This window comes from Andrena cerasifolii, chromosome 4 (genome assembly GCF_050908995.1).
Source record: "Andrena cerasifolii isolate SP2316 chromosome 4, iyAndCera1_principal, whole genome shotgun sequence".
Taxonomy (NCBI): domain Eukaryota; kingdom Metazoa; phylum Arthropoda; class Insecta; order Hymenoptera; family Andrenidae; genus Andrena; species Andrena cerasifolii.
In genome coordinates, this window is record NC_135121.1 from 13,555,826 (window position 1) to 13,573,413 (window position 17,588).

The 17,588-nt window shown below is 46.5% G+C and overlaps 1 protein-coding gene across 2 annotated transcripts in view; it reads right to left on the reverse strand.

Annotated features, from left to right (window-relative positions):
• Positions 1–3,101: 3,101 nt before the first annotated feature.
• Positions 3,102–17,588, reverse strand: part of Myo81f (unconventional myosin 81F) — a 42,661-nt gene continuing 28,174 nt past the window's right edge. The window contains exons 4-16 of one of the 2 annotated variants that reach the window (XM_076810770.1): positions 12,010–12,262; positions 10,752–11,086; positions 9,962–10,444; positions 8,735–9,635; positions 8,408–8,660; positions 8,239–8,274; positions 6,971–8,018; positions 6,298–6,887; positions 6,034–6,223; positions 4,499–5,945; positions 4,143–4,420; positions 3,613–4,062; positions 3,102–3,511 (exon numbers count right to left, since the gene is read on the reverse strand). In XM_076810770.1, coding sequence (XP_076666885.1) covers positions 3,296–3,511; positions 3,613–4,062; positions 4,143–4,420; positions 4,499–5,945; positions 6,034–6,223; positions 6,298–6,887; positions 6,971–8,018; positions 8,239–8,274; positions 8,408–8,660; positions 8,735–9,635; positions 9,962–10,444; positions 10,752–11,086; positions 12,010–12,262 — 6,480 coding nt within the window. In that variant the 3' untranslated portion in view covers positions 3,102–3,295. The remainder of the gene's footprint in view (positions 3,512–3,612; positions 4,063–4,142; positions 4,421–4,498; positions 5,946–6,033; positions 6,224–6,297; positions 6,888–6,970; positions 8,019–8,238; positions 8,275–8,407; positions 8,661–8,734; positions 9,636–9,961; positions 10,445–10,751; positions 11,087–12,009; positions 12,263–17,588) is intronic. The other variant, XM_076810771.1, reaches the window with a different exon arrangement.

Genomic DNA, 17,588 nt, shown 5'->3' on the forward strand with positions numbered 1-17,588 from the left:
TTTGTAACAGGAGAACATGATGTCGAAAGAGGTGGCACTAAGTAACGTCTTCGGAGAGAGAATCGAGGATGCCTTCGAAGCTGAAATTCAGAATACCTCTCTTCGCTTCATGTTCTCCTGATACCTGGGCCAAAATCTGGCAAAAATTTTCAGAATGCACAAAATTGGGCTTTGTAACAGGAGAACATGATGTCGAAAGAGGTGGCACAAAGTAATGTCTCCGGAGAGAGAATCGAGGATGCCTTCGAAGCTGAAATTCAGAATACCTCTTTTCGCAGAAATGGTGTGGTTGTGATATTGAAGTAGTGTGGGAATAGTGTTGGAGTTGCACTGAATAGTATGGGAATGGCGCAAAAGTGGAAGATAATATGAAATATAGAATAAACAGCAAACAGAAATACTCCAAGTTAATCGCAATATTAAAGCTTCGCTTTCTTTTATTGTATCCTTATACATAGCTCGAGTATATTAATAATCTATATATATATATATATTTATATATTTATATATTTATAATATCCATATTTATATGTATAATAGTATGTATATCCTCATCGCGTGTAGGCGTGTAACTTCCCGTGTCTCTTTGTACGTGTTCTTCTCGAGTTTACAAGAAATTTTTGTCTCTTATGTGTCGCATGTGTAACTGTAAATGTAACCTCGCTGTGTGCGCATCGTCTATGCGTGTCTATTTATATATATCAGTATATACAAGTATCGTCCGTTCTTAAATATTTCAATATAACATCGTCAACCAATAATTTATTTCGCTTAAGCTACACATACGGGGGGGAGTTTGCTTACCATCTCCCCCCTCCATCGTCCTTCACCATCTCACTCATTTAAGTATCATGCATGCGTCGTAAATCACATCCTGCACGCACACACACACTTCCTTACACACTTCTATACTTTCGTTCTCACTCACACATGCAGCACGCGTTCGCTCTCCATCTCTTCGTCCTTTCCCCCTTCTCTTCCTACTAGTTAACACGAAGTCTCACTCATTAAACAGCTCTCGAAGACTAAGGACACCCAAAGCGGATCACAGTCTCTGCATTCGTCGAATCTTAGCCAAACTCCTGTGAAAGCAAACGGGGGATGAATATAGATTAGAACGGATACAAGAAACTTTGGTTTTTCGTCGCGACGTAACCTCGACCCCATGCCTACTGCTTCGCGCTCTTCGATGCGAACGAATCCTTAAGTACCCGCGTCACAATGATTTCACAACGACGTATTTTTAAATTATGGATCCACAGCACTACACGCTGCATATCGCAATGTAAAAAGTTGCTTGCCGCCAATTCACAGATTACGCACATATCCACGAATTCCGTTGAGGTTACAGGTTTGGTCGTGCGCAGATTTTTCGATGGCTACGCATGACTAAGGATCCTGTTGTATCATCCGAGTGGCCGAGTCATCGAGACGAAATACTGGTCCAAATTAACTGAGGATTTGAAGAGCTCCAGTGTTCGACACAAAGGCATCCCTTATCAAACCTTACGCTCACCCTTTCTCGACTGTGTCCCGTAAAAAGTACCTCTAAAAATTGGATACACGTGGCTCGAAAATCCACGTCACACGCTATGGTGTCCTGTCGATATCGATCACACTGAGCAGTCGTTAAAACGGTAGTATTAGTAAAACCTAACGATACATCTACGATCGTGAACAGTAAAGAGCGCAGATTTCTGGAGAGCTTTGTATCTGTATACTAGTCACGAGCTACGAATATGAAAGATTTAAAAGTGTTAAATTGCAATTACAGATAATGTGTGTGTAGGACTGTAAAGTGTAAGCGTAATTTTACAAGAAAATAAACACATTGAACACTGGAGAAATTGTGTTTTGGAACCTATCCTTGTCCTTTTACGATCAACTGTTTCGTTTCTCGTCATTTAATATTTACACACCAAGGTATCGAGCGATTTCGGGGCTCCCGAATTGAAAACAGAAAGAATGAAATATGTTTGGACGCAATTTCGTGGCATTTCCGATCGATGCGATCGCGTCTGAATCACGGACATCTATTTTATTTTTCCGCGCGAAAGATAATCACTTCCATTATAATTGTAAGCCTTACGAGAAAAGCGACGATAGCGCGAAAGGATTGTCTAGAGAGAAACGAAGATCGGATTATCGTTCGACTTTCATTTTGAAACGTGGCCGAAGGTTTCGTCGAGTCACGAGTTAAGCTTGATACGTTCCTCGGTGATAATCATCACATTATCGTTTCGCTATACGTGCAGTAGAATTTTACGAGAAATATTGCGTCTAAATACAGTAGCATTGTATAGCCGTGGTTAAATTTCACGGGCGTCTAATACGTACGACGCTAACGTCGATTACAATGCGGCGGCTTCGAAGTTTCAAGTCTGAAGTATCGTCGAACAGAGTGATTAAAAATGGAAGCAAACACTCAGAATGGAATTAATAAATTGGTCGTCTGTGATATTATTGAAATGAAGTAGTATCGATCAGAGGTCCGATGGTCTTCATCGGTCGACACTAAACGATATGCCAAAAGACGTGCAATATCGTGCACATTTGTTTCGTAATACTCAACGATTGATTCCACGATTTCTTGTATACATATTGCAAAAGTTGTATAAAAAACGTTACGACGATCGCTCGTAAAAAAGGCAACACGACGGGCAGAAATGGAAATAGAAGTCTCGGGCAGCTTATCAGCTTTGTAAAATCGTAAATGGCAGTTACTTTGTCGGTCGGTCCAGTCGCTAAATCTACTTCTCCGCGGCGGTCAGCTACTTTCTTTCGACGTCTCTCGAGCTCTAAGCTAAATCGAATAAATACTGGAAGAAAGAAGTATTCCTAGGCTATTGCCATCTCTTGGCGGCGACGGATTGCTCGCCGTTTGATAGGCCTTGCCGATAAAGCGTTAATAACTAGAGACACTTTTCCACCAGTGCCTGGCACGTACGGTCATTCTACGACACACTTGTCATACAACTATCAAGTATTAAACTAGTAGAACAGTAAAGGTGCGTCACCACCAGCGTTCGCGAACTGTTCACGAACAAACGATTCCATAGGAAATTCAATTCCCATACTGTTGGTGAATAGTTCGCGAACGCTGGTGGAGACGCACCTTTAAATATACAAGTGTTGAAGTGAAAAGTGTTAGAGAATTATTAAATTGTATGAATCCGAAAGGAATTAAAGGGCGCAGTTAATGCACAAAATTAAGCCGATACAGAATGGATGAGTGCACGAGAGAATAGTACCAGGTTGGGAAAAAGTGTCGCACCTAATCGAGTCGCCTAACTTTTTAACTAGCTTGCGATTGTATCACTGGAGCACCTCTATGTAACACAGAAGCAGGTCGAGATTTGCGACCGCCGGTTGTCGCCGGGAGATTCGCTGATTGCTGCTGGATCTGTTGCTGAGCTATCTGCTGAGCTATCACTGAATCTCGCTTTGGTATTTCCGGTGGCGATTGCAGCACGTCCATGTACTCGCGAATCAGGTTCGCTATTTGGTGAGCCTGGAATTAAATGAGCGTAATAAGAAATTGCCAAATAAACGAAGGGGAACTTGGAGAACTATTTTACGAAATACGTATTGCGAGGCCCCCTGAAGAATTACCTGAAACGTTGTTAGGATGACTTTGCTCTGCTTCTTATCAGTACCAGTGATAATCATCAAGCAACTAACAGCGGGGCTATAACTGAGAATACTGCTATATTCGTAGGTACAGAGAGCATTTCTGGAGCGATGCTCCAGAAGATGGAGACCTTGCTGGTCGACGGCTAGCCAGAGGACGCGTGGCCAGTTGGAGGTGAACGACTGCATAACGTCGAATATGGTAGCTCTGTGCAGCGGCCACGATTGTATTAAATTTAAGAAGGCTTTCTTTGCTTCAGGCGGTGTCATTCCTCGCAAAGATTGGTGGTGTTGGAGAACACCTTCTACGCATAAATTTGGTACCAGTCTTGCTGGCAGGCAGTGGCTTGATATAGTGCGGTAATCGTGGTCCGACACGGCGTCCTCGCAATCACTGAGCTCCAGCTGAGCTTGTAACGCAGTGAGCATCATCTGAAAGCGCATGGCACGTTTTAATAATCATCACGTTCGCACTATTCAATATACTAAATGAGAAGAAGAGAATTCCTTACCGCCTCCTTCTCGGTGATCGGGAATCGATCAGCGCGCAAGTCGTGCAGCACTTGATGATACAGCAGCTCCTTCTCCACTGGATCATCGAGATTCATGTACTGATCGAGGAACAAATGTTTCTTAAATAGGAAAAAGTGATGCGCGTGCTTCCTCTGCGATTGGTTCTGCAGAGCATTCGCTGTTCTGTAGCGCTCCCACTTTGACATCACGTCTGCGATCTTTTCCTCCGGTATTAGCGCTCTTTCGGTTGGCCCCAGCACCTCGTAAATAGCGTATCCTGCAAAGCATCAATTAATTCTAAATCCTGAAACCTGGAGAGACGGGTCGCGTTGTGTTATAGAGTAATCCGAATTACCCATGGCAGTTTCTTCCAAGCCAATCTTGATCTTGATGATCTCCATGACGTCCCTAGCAGTGGCTGACGGATGGAACTCAACCGCGTGATACTGCCCGTCCATGAAATGGAATCTAGCGTATATAGGCCTGCGGTTTATCGTGCACATTATCTCCTCCCTGCTCGGCGGCCACTGTCTCCTTCTCGTGCCTTGCGTCTTGTAAAGGCACTTCTCAGCGAATCGAGCGTACTTCCCCTCCTCGGTCACATAATCGCTGGCGCATCGTTTCAGATGCGCTATCAGATACTTTCGAATGACTTTCTGCGGCGGCAGAATCACGGAGCACGCTAGAGAAAGCAACGCCCAGTGCCTGAGGTTCACCCGACTGTTAGGATCTGGGTGATCGGTAGTCTGCTTGACTAATTGCAGATACAATTCGCCTAACAGGTTCTCCTTCCTTATGCAACGTTCCATCACCGTCTGTATGAGGTTCACGTGCTCGTCTTCCACCCTGCGGACAGTGTCCCCATTCTGTCCTAGACCAGCATAGGTCAGGATCAGTAGGAACACGTCGAGAGCGACCTGCTCGTCGGTGTCGGGTAGTTTAGAGAGGCTCTGAGGTATCGCCTGTCTGCTGAACGCCCAGTATGCATAAGGGAAGCCTTTGTAGGTCTCGCCGTGATCGGTTGCGCTGCCGTGCTCCTGCCTGAGCTTCTCTATTCTATGCTTCGACAGCCTCCTAAGAGTATTCCTCAGGAAACCACCGCCAGAATCTTGAGGCTTCCTCAGTATCTCCGTGTCCACGAGCATTCTCCGGCAGTTGACCAAGTTGTGGTAGAGCCTGATACGATCCTCGTTGGTGATGCACTTGAGCTTCTTAGTAGGAACCTCGCTCTCCGTGATCCAGCCCGCCAGGGCTGGGCAGTAGCTGACTATCAAGCTACCTATCTCGTTCTTCTGCGTTGTCTCGAAGACGAAACATTTGTGCGAGCTGTCGGGATTATGTCTCAGCAGGGACAGCGTGATGAAAGAATCGCTTGGATCCAGCATTATGCTCTCTACGTCCTGATAACGGTACTCCGACAGAACGAACTTGTCGTCCGGCTTGATCAGCATCAATCCATCGCAGTTGATGCCAAGGATCAATTGGTTGCCGTAGGACCAGTATCCTCTGTAAGTGACGTTGAACATGGTTGTTCCATACAGTGGATACTGCATCACGCAGGACAGATAGAGTACTTTGGCGGCCAGCTCCTTGCGACCGGCGCCATACTGCCTGTGCGCCTGAGCAATTATGGGCACCCAGACGTCATCGCCGCGGGCTCTACTGATCCGATAGGGCAAGAAGCTATCCACCTCGCTGTAGTAATCAAGCCGATCGTTGTCTTTCGGATCACCTAGAGCGACCTGCGCCTGCAAGCCTGCTAACTGGAGGGCAACCTTTTCGGATACTGGGAAGTCATCGCACTAAGATGAAAGCGAAAGGATAAAGTACTACGGGTCCTAAGTTAAGTGCTACAAGAACTATTGACAGGATTCTTCTAAGTGTTAGTACCTTAACGACATTGTACACGGCCTGAGCGTACAGCATGTTAACCTCGACGGGGTCCTGGGATATCTCTCGGGTGTTTCGGAATAGCCTGCGTTTGAAGACGAATCGGTTGTCACCGCTGCCTAGAGTAGCGTTGTTGCCACGCCTCAGTGTTGAGAAGGTTGACTGCGCGGTATTCAATTTGCATTGTTTCCTGAAGGTATACGACGAAGTAAATTAATATTCACAGAAGTCTGTCGATAGAACGAAGTCGGTAAATGTACATACATCTCCCACGCAGCTATGACGTCGTACAAGTAGTCATGGGCTCGAACATGTTCCTCGCCATCTGGCCTGCTTTGGTAAATCGCCCAACCCTCCAGAGACCGGAGACCCAGCTTCTCCCCTAACTTAGCGACCGCATCAGCGGCGGTATCGGTGGGATGCACGTCGATCGCCTTGGTTCTCCCATCCAGAAAGAAGAATCTGCACACTATGGTGCCGAGCCGTCTCATAGCAGCGATCTCCACTGTCGAAGGTGGATGCTGCCTGCACGACACTTTCATGTTCTTGCAATTATCCACGCACCATTGCACGTACTGCCGCAGCTTGCCCTCCAGGGCCAAATTCTTTCGCAGGAAAGACACAAAGTACTTGTACAGCAGCTTGCTAGGTTGGAAGGCAACGATCGCTAGGCAAAGCAATAGCCAGACTCGCTCTGCCCACTCTGGGTTGGGATTGTTCGTTGCCTGGCGCATGCACTGAACGAAGATCTCGTCTCTGAGCTCTTCGCGCTCGATACCGTAACCGATTATGCTCTGAATAGTTGCGATCTCTTGGTCCAGCTTCATCTCTCCTCTGAGGTATTTGCATAGGTCCTGAAAGCCGTGGGAAAGGATTGGTGTTAAGATTATTCGTGAAATTGAATGTTTACTTAATGGTACGTGCACTAAGCGCTTACCCTGAAGACTGAACACGCCACGTTAACGTTGTCAGGATCGTACATATGGATATGAGAGTTCGGTATAGTAGAGCCTTTGTAGTATGTCACCATTTCGTATTTCGGGATATATTCCACGCTCTTGCCACGCGACTTTCTGGTTAGCGTGGCCATTATCGTCCCCTCGGGGGATCTTTCGTGGCTGTTGAAGTAGTTCTGCGCGAACTCTACAATGTCGTGGTAAGTGACTTCGTTGTCGGGCTCCTTTTTGTCCTCCAGCTCCTGAAGCTTACGCTCCACTCTGCATTTTCGTCGCTGCTCCCGCTCGGCAGGTGGTTGCTGGGACTGCTGGGACTGCGGTTGCTGCTGCTCGTGGCCGTTTTGCTGCTGCTGCGGTACTGGCTGATGATGATTGTGATGCAAGTGATGACTGTTCGAATTTCTGGACTCTGGCCTGGACGGTGGACTGCCAGCTGTCTGCTCTTTTACAACCTTGTTATTGGGCACTGGAGGAGGCGATCCGCAAGATTCACCGTTCACCAATGGCCCGGAGTTACCGTTCACCACGATTGGACTGCTGGGGCTGTTCTCCTCGCGTGGCAGAACAGATTCATAGATAGGCTCGCCGTTATCAGTGGAGGAATCTCCATTGATCGCAATGGGAGGGGCAGGAGGCGGTGGAGGCGGCGGGGGTTCAGTGGGCTCTGGAAGGCTCGGTTGACCAAGCTTGCCAGTGTTCCCGCAAGGTATCCTTTGCTGCTGCTGCGGCTGCTGTTGAGATGGCGAGGAGGCCTCTTGTCCATTTGGAGTGCTCGCTTTGGACTCTGCCTTTGAATTCATCTCCATCTCTTGCTGTATCACAGTCTCCAATTCCACGTCCAGGTCCTCGACCAGCTCGTCCATTTGCTCACCGATTTCCTCGATGATCTGATTGCTTCTCGTCGACTGTACGTCCGAGAGGAACGAGAACAGATTGTCGAGGTCCACCGACTGCAGGTCCGAGGCGGCCATCTTCGAGTTCATTTGCTCTGCCATCTGCGACAGGGCGGCGATCTCCTCCTGCGCCTTTCTGTAAGATCGAACACGATGCCTATGAGCAACTGGACCCGGGTTTCGCTGCGAGTGTTTTAGTCTTAAAGCCACAGATTAGTCAGAGGAATGTGTAAACGCGTGCTCATTTGCATGTGGTGGTGTCAAACACTGCGTCTATGTTAAGGGTAAGAATTATTGAGAGCTCGTCATGCGGCAGGGGGCATCTAATTCGTCGCTCCAACTACTAGCGAACTTACCCGGCTTCCATTCCGACAATACCATTGTACTGCGTGCTACAAGGAACACAAATGGAAACGCAATTAACGCACAGACGAACGAGTATCCCGCGGGAACGTCACTGCACTTCCCAAGCACCGAAATAGCCGTACGATCGTCGCGATACGTAGCCGGCCCAGCTCGCCTTACCTTTGACTTTCCTCTAATGCTTTCTTGTCCTCCATGAGTCTGCGCTCTTCCTCTAATCTCTCCCTCTTCCTCATTTCTTCGTCGACTCGCCTCATCTCGCGAAGGGCCGCCGCCACTTCCCTGGCGAACACACCGCGCAGGTGACTCTGAATGACAATAGCCGCTCTGCGCTTCCTGATGAACATTATCCTCAGCTTCCAGCCCCGATAGGCATGCTGCACCTTCAACGCCGCGTCCCTCACGCGCGTATACTCTACGGGAAACGACAGGCACTTTAATAAACTAGCAGAGAAGAAGCCAAAGTATAAGTTATAAGCTGTAACTTACCCCGTCGCACGGTATAACCCCGCCATATCTTCTGTATAAGCACGGCGTTACTGGTGACCATCTGATTCCTAGAATCCTCCAACGGCTCGTGCACGTAGCTTCTCAGGAACACCTTGGTCTTCCCTATCTGCCATTCGGTCTCTGGTATACCTTGGCTACTAATCAAACACCTGACCGCTTGTTTCTCGTCGCAGGAGCGAGAGAAACGTTCCTTGTCCAGGCAGCAATATCTGGCAATGAAGTCGTGGAAGCTCATGTGTATAGGGAAGCCTTCCTTCCTTATCCTGATAATGTCCAGCATGCCCAGATACTTGAGCTGGTCCAGGACCAGCTTCTCGTCGTAGTGGTTGGCTACCTTCTGCATGTTGGGCTTGATGCATCTGGCGTACCACGGGGTGGTGGCTTGGAGAACGTCGACCAGGGCCTGCAGCTGGTGCCTGAAGTAGTCGCAAAGCGTTGGCCTGCCCTTGGACGTTCCGCGGGACATGGTGGACGAGTTGCCGCTAGCTCGAGCCATCGTGCAGCCAAGGAGGTCCTGGTAAATCGTGATATCCTGGACGAACGCGTTCGTGCTCCGCGACATGAAGTCGAAGAACACGTCCTGCTGGACGTCCCGATTTTTGTCCACGAAACCCTCCACGGTGTAGGTGACGCAGCCGGCGTAATGCTTCACGCCGAATTCCTTCTCCCATTTTCGCCGATCGTCGCCTTTCACGTACGAGGGATGATTCTCGAACTCGGCGTGCAGGTTGGTCAGGTAAGCTAGGTCCGAGCCTTTCGGCATATGGCACTGCTCCGTGAGTAACTTAAGAACACATCGCGGAGGTTTCTCGATTAATTCCAGGCACATGGTGTTGTCCGTGAAGGTGATATGGGAGTATTGGATCTCCTCCTGGCGGTACTGAAATTCAAACCGATTCCGCGCGCTCGAGTAATTGACTTTGAAACTGGAGGACGCAGGCGTGACGCATTTCAAATTAGCACGTTTTCAGCGCCAACCCTTTAACTGCTGGTGGGAGCGAACGCTGGCTCCTTGCTGCCGAATTGATCGTAGAAAAATAATAAAGGACTTGCCACTGATAACAGCACGGCTAACTCCTGGGTTTTTGAACCGAGTATCTACTCTAATCGCGCATTCCACCTACTTTTTCTCACCCCGCCAGCCGAGGGTTGAGCGCGTCACACGCCCCAATAAATGGCAATCGAAATAGAACGCCCACGACTTACAAGCTCCTGCTCCAGGGCGAACACGTAGTGATTGAAGAACTTGTGGAGCTTCTCGTTGGTGTAATTGATGCACAGCTGCTCGAAGCTGTTCACAGAGAAGTTCTCGAAGCCGAATATGTCCAGCACCCCGAGGAACCTGGAGCTGTCCTGGCCAGGGTTCGTGCAGTTGTTGATGTGGTCGACGAGCCAGGCGAACATTCTCGAGTAAAGAGCTTTCGCCATCGCGTGCCTGTTCTCGCGGGCTTCTTGCACCTTCAAAGGTATCTCCGTGATATTCCCCCGCACGTTTATCTGCCGTATCAGTACCACCTTGGTCAGATCCTCGACCTGCAGGCCCAGCAGAGGCGCCACCGTTTCGATGATGTCAAGGTCCTCCTTGGTCAGCTCGCATCTTTCACCGTCCACGTCCTCGAAACTTAAATTCCCCAGCCACAGAATAGCGGAGAGCACTCTGAAAATACCCTCGCACATTTTCGGCGCGACCTAGAAAAATCGAAAGCCTGAATAAGCACGGAATTGAAGAGCCAGAATACCACATTCACGGCCACACTTTAATTTGCAATTCCGGTAAAGACGCGTCCGCGTACGAGCGACCTCTGCTTATTGAATTCCATCAGCAGTATCAATGGCCGGTAATTAAAAGTAAAACGGGGGCCTTAAACTCCGTCGTTCCATATTTAATCCACGTCCCAACCGTAAAGCTCCATTTATGACGCACGGTGCCCACACGCAACCAGTAATTAACGGCGATCTGCTTCCGAGGTATCACTGGACTCGCCGGCTTAATTACCTGGAGCACGTTGAACGCGAGACGAAGAGCGTCCAGCTTCCTCGTGTCGGAGATCCCATCGATCTTCACGCACCCGGACTGATTCAGATACTTGTAGTGGCTGACCGGCATCAGCTTGTACTGCTCGGCGAATTCCTTCTCCCTCGTGCCAGCCTCCACCAGCTGATAGAACACGTGGTAGTTCCTCTCCCCGGCGCTCTGGAAAGTTATGCGGCTCTGCTCCAGCAAGTAATCCTGGATGAAGCACCCTTTGATCATCCACTTGCTGTCGAAGCACACTTGCATGAACTTGCCGAACCGGGAGCTGTTGTCGTTCCTCACCGTCTTCGCGTTACCTGGTTTCCGAAAGTGAACGCAGCGTTTGTAAACTAGCACTCGTCCCTAAACGGCTATTTAAGAAGGCCGATGTAAATCCTGATCAAGCCTCGCGAGGCCTCCGGAAAGATGCTTATTTCGTTATCGATTCGAGCTGCAATGGCGGGGGATGCCTCGACGACGGAAATACGGCTCCGTGTGTTTCTCCTCGCGCTTTGTCAAGAGGCAAAGGCAAACGGTACAATTTTCATGATACCCCTTGAATCTTTCTTCTCTGCTGACCCAGTTCCTACCCCTCGTTCCTGCATTTAACACCTGGCTCGCTTCTCGGCCTCTTGACTACGAGTAATGAATCCCCTTTTATTTTTAAATGCCATTAGGAATAGCGTACATCCACCCGTTCCATAAAAAGTCCCTCTGTTTACGTTCGCCTTTTCTTCTATTTTTCTTTTTTTTCTCCCACCCTTTGCGCCAGCTCGCGGAGAGCCTCGAACAGTTTCACACGAGCATTCGACTCAAATAAAAGCGGTTTTGAAACAGTGGCGACAAATCTTCGTTAAACCCAACGAACACACTTGCCCCAAAATCTCTGCGAGCCGTTTCAATTAATTCCCAACGCGATTCCGTAACTGCTCTCTGAATGCCCCAGATTTTCCATTGCCCGTCCCAAAACCCCGGACGAATCAATTACTTTCAATTCCACAAACAAAAGGCGAAAAGGGCAATAAACGCGCCCCGTAATAATATCGTCCGTTTTATCCGGAACGAGGCTCGCGCATTGTTCAAACTAGTTCACGCGGGAGTCGAACGGCGGTAAAGTTGTGCGCGAGGCGAATGTTGTTATAGAAAATATCGCGGAGGGAAAATGTCGGGTGCGCGGTGCCGGTAAACTGGATGGTAACGCGGTTAACGAGTAATTGGTTATTAACGTGGCCCTAATTACCGAAAGCTTCGAGGATGGTGTTTGCTTCGAGGATCTGCTGCTCCACCCACGTGTCGACGTTGCTGGTCACCGAGCAGAGGTATTGGAGGATGAATTTCGTGGTCTCGGTCTTGCCCGCGCCGCTCTCCCCCGATATCACGCAGGACTGATTGCTCTCCGTGTCCTGGAGCGACCTGTACGCCGCCTCCGCCAGGGCGAACACGTGCGGCTCCAACGAGCCCATCTTCTGCCCATGGTACCGATGCACGTACTCCTGTGGAACGGGGAACAAGAAATCGTCTTCATTGCACGTTTAAACCCTTACATCAGCGGTGAATTCAACGCACGGGGAAGCAGGCGCCACTTTCACCCACAATTTCATTGGTACACACTAGGGTGGCTTATATTTTTGAGTTTTGATTTTTTCCTCGCGGTACCCACCAGAATAGTTTTAAATGATTCAATAAATCTGTGTAAAGTTTGAGCCCTTGAACATTTAAATAATTATTTAACAGCTCGCAAAGTCGATTTTATGTAGTACCATCCTAGTTATTGATTATGTAAAAAAATATGTTAAACAAAAGTTGTAGATCCAGACAAGGAGCATCTTTTATATTACTCTTTTCTCGTGCGACAAACGGCTTTTCGAAACAAGTCCGAAAAACTAAAAAAAAACATTTTTATTTTTCAAATTTTGAAAGTTTAAATCCTTCTTGAACACTTTTTATTTTTGAAGGCGAAGAAAAAAATTGTAATTTCTATTTTCGAAGACTATTTTAAACAGTTAAGGCGGATTAAATATCTTCGATACCTATTTTTGGGAATTTCGGTCCCTAATTTTCAGGAAACATCATGACTGAAATATATCAAACACTGAAAATATTAAAAAAAAAATTTATCTCTTGGGCATAATTCGGTATATGCCCCGCCTTAAATGTTTAAAAACTAGTCCTCAAAAATAAAAACTTTACACAGATTTTTTTATTATTATTTGGAACTAATCTTGGGGTGCTGCGAAGAATATCTTGAAAAAAATTTTCACCAAGATTAAATAAGAGCCACCCTAGTACACACGTTAGAATAAGCTCTTACATCAGACTCTGCTCTTGGTGTGATTTAAAATCCTGAATGTCTTCAAGAAGCTATACTAATGAGTGACACAGATAATTCAATGTTCAGGGTGGGTAAAAATGGTATTCTCTGTACTCTCGATAATATGGGCAAAAATAAAAAGACATGTATTTCTTATTTTTCGGTCCTCTAACTAACCAAAACATATCCAAAAACCAAAGCAATCGGAGACGGATAGCTAAAGACCTCTCCTTGTTTTTCCAACTTACACCACTATATTTGGAAACGCTCTGCTCTTCTCAGTTAAGTACTGAAGAGACATGTTCTTATTTCTCAGTTTAGAATGAAGTTGTACCTAATTCACTATGCAAGTAAACAGCTGGAGCCTTTAAGACGTAAAAATTATTATCTCAACTTATCAGAAATTGGACTTGGGTACACCACCGTAATTCTCAGCCCCCCATATATATGTATATATACTTATTTCGAGGAAACTCATCCCGCGATTCCATTAGCCTTAGTTATGGTTCGAAACGCGTCAGGAGTTCCAATAGATAGTTTTGAATTAAGGGCGGTGCCGAAATAGTGGTTTCGCCACGACCCCGGTAACCCGATTAATTGCGAACGACATTCGATAGGACGATGAACGGCCGAGTTCCATCAGCCCCTTTCATTTGCTGGCTCCTTTGGGAGATCGTATCGCGGCGCCAAAAGGCGCGCACATCAATAGTGGGATTTCAAACGGGGCTGAATGTACGCTGCGCGTTTACGGCGTCCATAAACTGACCCACCTTCTCTGATCAATCTCACCCGAGGCCTCGAGTGCATCATCCACGATCCAGCCCCCCGTGATTTCTCCCGCAACTCCCTTGTTTTCTTCACCGATATTAAATTTGTACCGTTGCACCCCTACCGGCAGGCCAGTTTACCAGAAGGTATACACGAATCGCGTGCCATTTTTCGGCACGGCGTCTACGTGTCCCGGAAGTTTCATAATTTTTTAACAAAAGAAACTTCCCCTGTTACGTGGGTTTTGTACTCCGACCGGTGCACCCATGCATAATGCACGCTGCGCCCCAGTCGGTGTACAGGGTGGCCCAACAACCCCGTCCGCCCGAAGCGAATTCGCTGTTTCGAACAGCTGGAAGTAGCGTGGCTCGCAGAAGCCGCATTAGCATCGAGGGGAAGGTGCGATATGGAGGCACGGGTTTCTTCGTAGGTGGAGATTTGGGAGTCTATCGTGCTCCTCGATATTATACCTGTCGGGGGAGTTCCCTTAACGCCGGACATTAGCGATATTTGTGATATTTCAAACGCTACCGAGCGAAAACCGTAGAGGGGACAGAGAAAACAATTAGGTTTTGACTCGTTCCAGCACAGCTAAGAAGATTTATTTAATATTATTTCTTTCTTCTTGCTGGAGAAAAACCTTAAGCGTCCTGCACTAGGGGAAATCCCCATAATCGACGCTTCAACTCTATCGTTTAAGGATGAATTTCAGTAACAATCTTAGCCAAAAGTTAATCAATTTCTAAGATATTAATAAGGCTTATTCTTCTGATAAAAACCAGCCAGAAATGGCAATGGTGTATTTTTATGGCAAATTCAGTTGAATTTATTTTAATATTTGATCTTTTATCATAAACTTGTTTTTGGTATGCACGTGAAATGCAACTGCTAGAAATGAAATAATCAAACTGTAATACAAGATTTAAAGAACTTCGACTTTTATTTCGCTCTTAATTTTGTAGTTATATTTTTCTGAACATTGCGTTCCCCATAAGAATACATGTTAAATTGAAATTTAAATAATTTAAAAACTACCGAATCAATTTTTCTAAAATTTTTCTGGCGATTTTACTACTGTATAAAGTTTCATTCCTCCAGTTTTCAAAGATTTTCGCTTTTTTGTAATGTCACTGAAGTTCATCCTCAAGGACTTTAAGCCGTGGACCGAGGTATTGCACCGTCCTGTACATATACTCGGCCGCGACCAGACCCCAGCGAAGTAGTGCAACCCAGTTTCATGTCAGACGGCCCCTGCGCAACTGCGAGCGCAGGGAGGGTTAATCCCGCTAACCTCTCGGTGGCTCGTGAAAATTCATCGAAACGCTTGATGTATTTCCATGAACCGCCAGCGACTACACTCCGCCTGGCTGTTGCACCCACGTAACCCGCGCCGCGAACCCCCAACGAACATCGGCGCTTACATCGTTTCGACGGTCCTCAGCAACTTACGTAGCCGCAGCGCGAGCCTAGAGACACTGCAATAAGAGTCTGGACACGAGAAGGCCACTTTTTGATTGGTCTGCCATTCTTGATCGAAATCGTGCGAGAGAGAAAGAGATATACACCATTTCACCCATGATGTAAGGATATAAGGTGTGCCCTCGCGCACCCTTTTCAAATTAGCCAATAACGTGCTCTTTCTAAGATCTTTGATATTGTTGCGAGCTGCGATTCTAGCGGCGTTTAGCGCAAGCTCTTGGAGCGTGAAGTTCGAACTTTAAAGAGTTAAGAATGAATAATCAAGTTGGAATTTCGACCGTAAAATTTTTTAATAAATTAAAACATTAATTAGTTAACCCTTAACTGGTATACTGTTTTTGGCAAACGTGACTGGTATACTGGGGTCGTGGCAGACCCCAAATAAAAAAGGACACAGAATTTTGTAAAGTCGACACTAGAGCAACCACTATGAATATTTTCATCTTAGGTAATGTATAAAATAATAGAAGCGTAGAAAGTTAAACTATTATTATGAAATTAATTAGAAATTCAGTTTACCAACTTAGACAACCGAAAATTGTACATCGAACTTTGCGTGCTTGGGGTCACGAGCGACCCCAGGATACCAGTTAAGGGTTAAGAATGAAGTTTGTTACATTTGAAATTTGTCTTCGCCTCCTTCCTTATCGCTCGAAAACAATGTAAAAAAAAAGAGGAACGAACGTACGAAGAAGCCTGTTTCTTCGCCTCGCAATTCATCACCGACGTTGTAAAAGCACGGACGTGTTATAATAAAGCTCAACTTTTGATCAATCTTTAAATATCTTTGTTCGTTTCTTAATAGTTCTGGTTAATATTCAATAATTTAATTTAGTTCAGTTCAATAATCGTTATTTCGTTCAAAGTTATTCGTTACAAATTGTCTTGTTCAATCAACTTCGCACGACTCGCGAGCAGAACCCTTTTGGGTTCCACGGACACCGGACCACATTGAAATTCCCTCGAATAATCAGAATTCCCAGCCGGCCCCGCAACAATATTGGATTGTCAACCAATAGGATAGAATGAATTTGTCAACATTCATATACATACATATTTTAATGTGACGGAAATTGGGAACGCGCAGTGAAAGACGAAAATGAGCCGCTCAGCGAGCACACCTTATATCCTTACATCATGATTTCACCCTTAACAACTCTTACGTTTATGGCGGTATTTTACTGTCTATTACCTAATCTGAAAATGTGCATTTGGGTAGAAAAAAAGTAACGTATATATATTCATAACATGACCTTTTTGGCCACTTTTGATTGGCCCGCCATTTTTCATCTATTCCCGCTGATTTTAATCGTGATTGACACATAAAAATAGGTTTACCTCACAGAGACGGGAATTATCCCTTGGCGCCCAATTTTTGCAAGGAATTCTCGCCGCGCAGCGATAAATGTTTAAACGAACTTGGTCATTATGCAGAAAAGCAGCTCCTGCATTGTGCTTTAAAATAAATAATAAAATAGACTCGAATGCTCGATACTTTTTTTTTTTATACGAGCGCAACTAACTCCATCATTTCACCTCGCAGCATACTTTGAGCGCGCATAAAAGAGGTAGAATTCAGCCGGCGTTTTGAATAAAAAATATGCGCTGGAATGGTTTTTCTTTATCCTAGAGAAGACACGTAAACAACTAGGGTCGAAATTCGATTAGTAACAAACCATCCCCCTTTTAAACGCGACGCTCTATTTAGGGTGAGATGTTGTCCCTGAACATACTATCCGTCGCTCAGCTATCGCAATAACTGCACGCCTAGGAACTCTTGTGGGAAACAAGAACACGCTAGATTATTCGGAAACGTAAATATTTCATCTGCAGCCGCGCCTCGCAGATCCCGGGGAATAGATCTCTGTTTCTAGACACTCCTACGACGCGCGTTGAATTTAAATGCCCGTTCCACGCCGGCCACTGACATGCCCCCTGAAATACGGCGCGTATGAGCGCGTCCAGGCAGCACGCGGACGTCGCGTAGAGGCGGAGGAACACTTATCGGCTATTTTCGAAGGGAATTATCTGGCGGCCGTGTTTGCGCGGCAGATAAACTTAACCGCGGCTCGGGATTCTTGAGAAAATAAATGACTCGGGTAAAAATAGAGGGACTTCCGAAGACTACCAGGTGGCTGGCATACATAAATCCCTCGGAGGTATCTTATCTGCCTCCCTTTGAGGAGCACATCCGGTTCGCCGCAGATTGTTTTACTTTTCGGGGACTTGGATTTTTAACCCCATACGTTGCCCCTCGAGCG